The sequence below is a fragment of the Opisthorchis viverrini genome, assembly GCF_000715545.1.
Source record: "Opisthorchis viverrini unplaced genomic scaffold opera_v5_370, whole genome shotgun sequence".
NCBI classification, from domain to species: domain Eukaryota; kingdom Metazoa; phylum Platyhelminthes; class Trematoda; order Opisthorchiida; family Opisthorchiidae; genus Opisthorchis; species Opisthorchis viverrini.
The window spans coordinates 6,954-9,912 of NW_008752031.1; the positions used below are offsets into that span (position 1 = coordinate 6,954).

The window sequence follows — 2,959 nt, forward strand, 5'->3', positions numbered from 1 at the left end:
TCAGACCGAGAATTAAGCTGAGGAAAATACCGTTACTACAATTGACGAACGGAACCCCACGATGTCAATTGGATTTGATCAGATGCGAGAACTATTGCAGCAGCAACAATAACAGTTTGAAGAAGAGCAACTGAAGCTCATTGAATCACTGACTCAGAAACTGCATATCCAGACAGCAGCAGTCAGTGCTGGTGGGTCTACTTTTTCCTCAACTGATGCAGCCGCGGCCTTTTTCTGGTCACAAATTTGACTCCTGGATCAAGCGATCCGAAGACATGTTCAAGGCTGATTTGTCCTAATTTGATGATTGATGGAAAGTCAGACTATTGCTGCGAAAACTCGGCACACCGGAGCATGAACGGTTCATAAATTTCTTTCTCCTCAAGCGGCCCTGCGACCCCAGCTTTGATGAAACGGTCAGAACACTGTCTCAGATATTCGGCGATCAAACATCACTGTTCAATATCCGCTACCAATGCCTAAAGTGGGTCAAGAAAGATTATGATGATTTCATCACGTTTGCCGGTGTTGTCAATCGAGAACGCGAGCGCTCCAAGCTCAGCTCAATGACGGAGAATCAGTTTAAGTGCCTCATTTTTATATCCGGTCTCCAGTCATCCCAGGATGCTGACAACAGAACCCGGCTTCTTAACAGAATTGAGCAGGATGCCGAAATGACGTTGCAGAGGCTCACCACTGAATGCCAACGACTCATCCACCTGAAGCACCACACGGCTATGATCGGTCAGTCACCTGTGACCTCAAGCAGCTGTATACAGGCGGTCAACTCCAGCGTGCTAAGGAAGTCCGACAAGAAGCCCCACCGAAGACAGGGTGAGCCTCTCACAAGTTGCTGTCATTGCGGTGAGTGGCATTTTGCTAGTTATTGTCGGTTCAGGCGTCACAAATGTTCCAGGTAGAATCACGTATGTCGTACGAAGATCTACTCAGTAAGTGTTGGGCAGGAATCCCCACGAATCCCGTTTTACTGCACAAAAGTATAGGAGAAGTCTGTAGTTCGCCAATTTCATATCTGGAACTCTAGTTTACTTGTCTCAGAAAAATTCGGTGGTCTCCGGCTTTCAACATCGGCCCTTTAAACCCGTAATTTGTTCGACCATCAGATTCACTGTCGCAGAACTCTGTCATTATTCAGGCGCTAGTCACCTGTAAGTTGAATGAAATTACTGATAAATCGCCGTTATTTTCTCGCTCAGAGGGGGCTATGTTTGGCTTCGGTAATCTATGTGCTAATGCACTTTCTCTGTTCGTACAGGTGAACTAAACTAATGCGCCAAAAGCAAATCTGAAATGATCCCAAATTGAGGAGTCATCAATTGGACGAACCTCTGAAATTTCAGGCTTTCCTATCGACTGCCCATTTGTGGCGACATAATTCCAAACGTTCTTTGATAGAACCAACAGTTCATCCAACGTAAAGGAATGAATAAATGACATTTCATAGCAATACAAGTTCCCACTTGTGATGAAAACATCTTGTTGTCGAAACCGGATATTATTTGATCAGAGTTCCGAAATCACTGTCGACAACCTACTGGACATTGCAGCGCTGATGGAGTAAAACAGTATGCCCTTAATTTTCTTGATAATGCTAGAAGAGTTCCCGAATGGCATCGCTTAACTATTTTATCATACATAGAGTTCGCCGATATTTCACTTTCCAACGGTTGCTATTCTCTCGTCTAATCTTGCCTCGTCAACATGCCCCAAACTTACATTGGTAACGGTATCTTCCTCAGCTTTGTTCTTGGTCTGAGCCTCCCAAGCTAGCGTTCACTTCAAAACAACCACTAAAGCTGCACAAAATCCAATAATGCCCAAAACAAAGTCAAGAACAGTTGTGCAGCGCTCCGTGTATAGAGCGTAAGTGGTTATAACTTTCTGGAGTTTCTGAGGCATTCTGGATGTGACATTGGCAACCGGCGTTTGGACAATATTGGGTCATGTTTGTCTATTGGGTCCACATTGTTGGCCAATCACATCTCGTTTTGATGCCGGGCCGGCAGGTGTCCAGAATTATGGGCCACCCTCGAGCGGGCCAGGTTTATCGGCCGCAGCAGCGCCTAAAGGCGTGCGGTATAGCGGGATTCGTGTGGATTCCTGCCTAACACCTCCCCCTTGAAGTTTATCGATGTTGCTTCAAAGCCGGCGGTTCACTCGCAGTGGCCTCACTGGCTTCCGAATCCTGTCTGTCCAGCGTCGCCTTTGTGTTCCGTGCTCTCACTGGGCCCCTGACGAACCGACTGATTGATTTTCTGGTTGGTGCCGAGATCAAAAGAGTCCAGAAGCATTTCTAGGCTCATATCACTCGGTCCTGAAGGCACGATCTGCGCCTCTGTCGGGCGTATCTGGTTCGTGTGACGTATCTACTTGCTTGGACCAACTCGAATATCGTACAGCACTTTGCCGCGCCGGCGAAGGATGAGTCCTGGCGTCCATGCAGTGTGTCTGCCGCTATAGTCACGAACCAACACTCTCTGGCCTTCACCGAATGCGTGCGCAGTTGCTCCATGATGTCGGCTGAAATGTTCCTCCATTCTGGTGTTGCGGTGACCATCCTGCTTTGTTTGGGGCCGTATAGTGTCATGCGGTGTTCGGAGACTCCTTCAGAGTATTGCCTCTGCTGGTGATGATCCATCCGGCGAGTTGGGGTTTGGCGTCCCTCGATATACCAGCGGGAACCTTTGCAAGATCTCTTCCATTTGTCCCTCCCCATGGACGTCTGAAGTGCCAGCTTGAGAGTATCAACAAAGCATTTCGCTTGCCCGTTCGACTGTGGATTAGCGGCGGAGGGCGTATATGCGTTATTCCATACTCCCGACAATTGTGCAAACGCCGACGACGTAAACTGACTGCCGTGGTCGGATACAGTAGCCTCTGGCGTCCAAAAACGACAGAAAAATCGCCGGAGTTCCAGGACTGTAATGGCGGTTGTGGA

The 2,959-nt window shown here is 48.1% G+C and overlaps 1 protein-coding gene across 1 annotated transcript in view; it reads left to right on the forward strand.

Moving 5' to 3' along the window:
* Positions 1-386: 386 nt before the first annotated feature.
* Positions 387-2,959, forward strand: part of T265_15162 (hypothetical protein) — a gene marked incomplete at both ends in the record, with an annotated part of 19,971 nt that continues 17,398 nt past the window's right edge. Inside the window, one exon of the mRNA XM_009176873.1 lies at positions 387-864. Within this exon, the coding sequence (XP_009175137.1) occupies positions 387-864 (478 nt within the window). The remainder of the gene's footprint in view (positions 865-2,959) is intronic.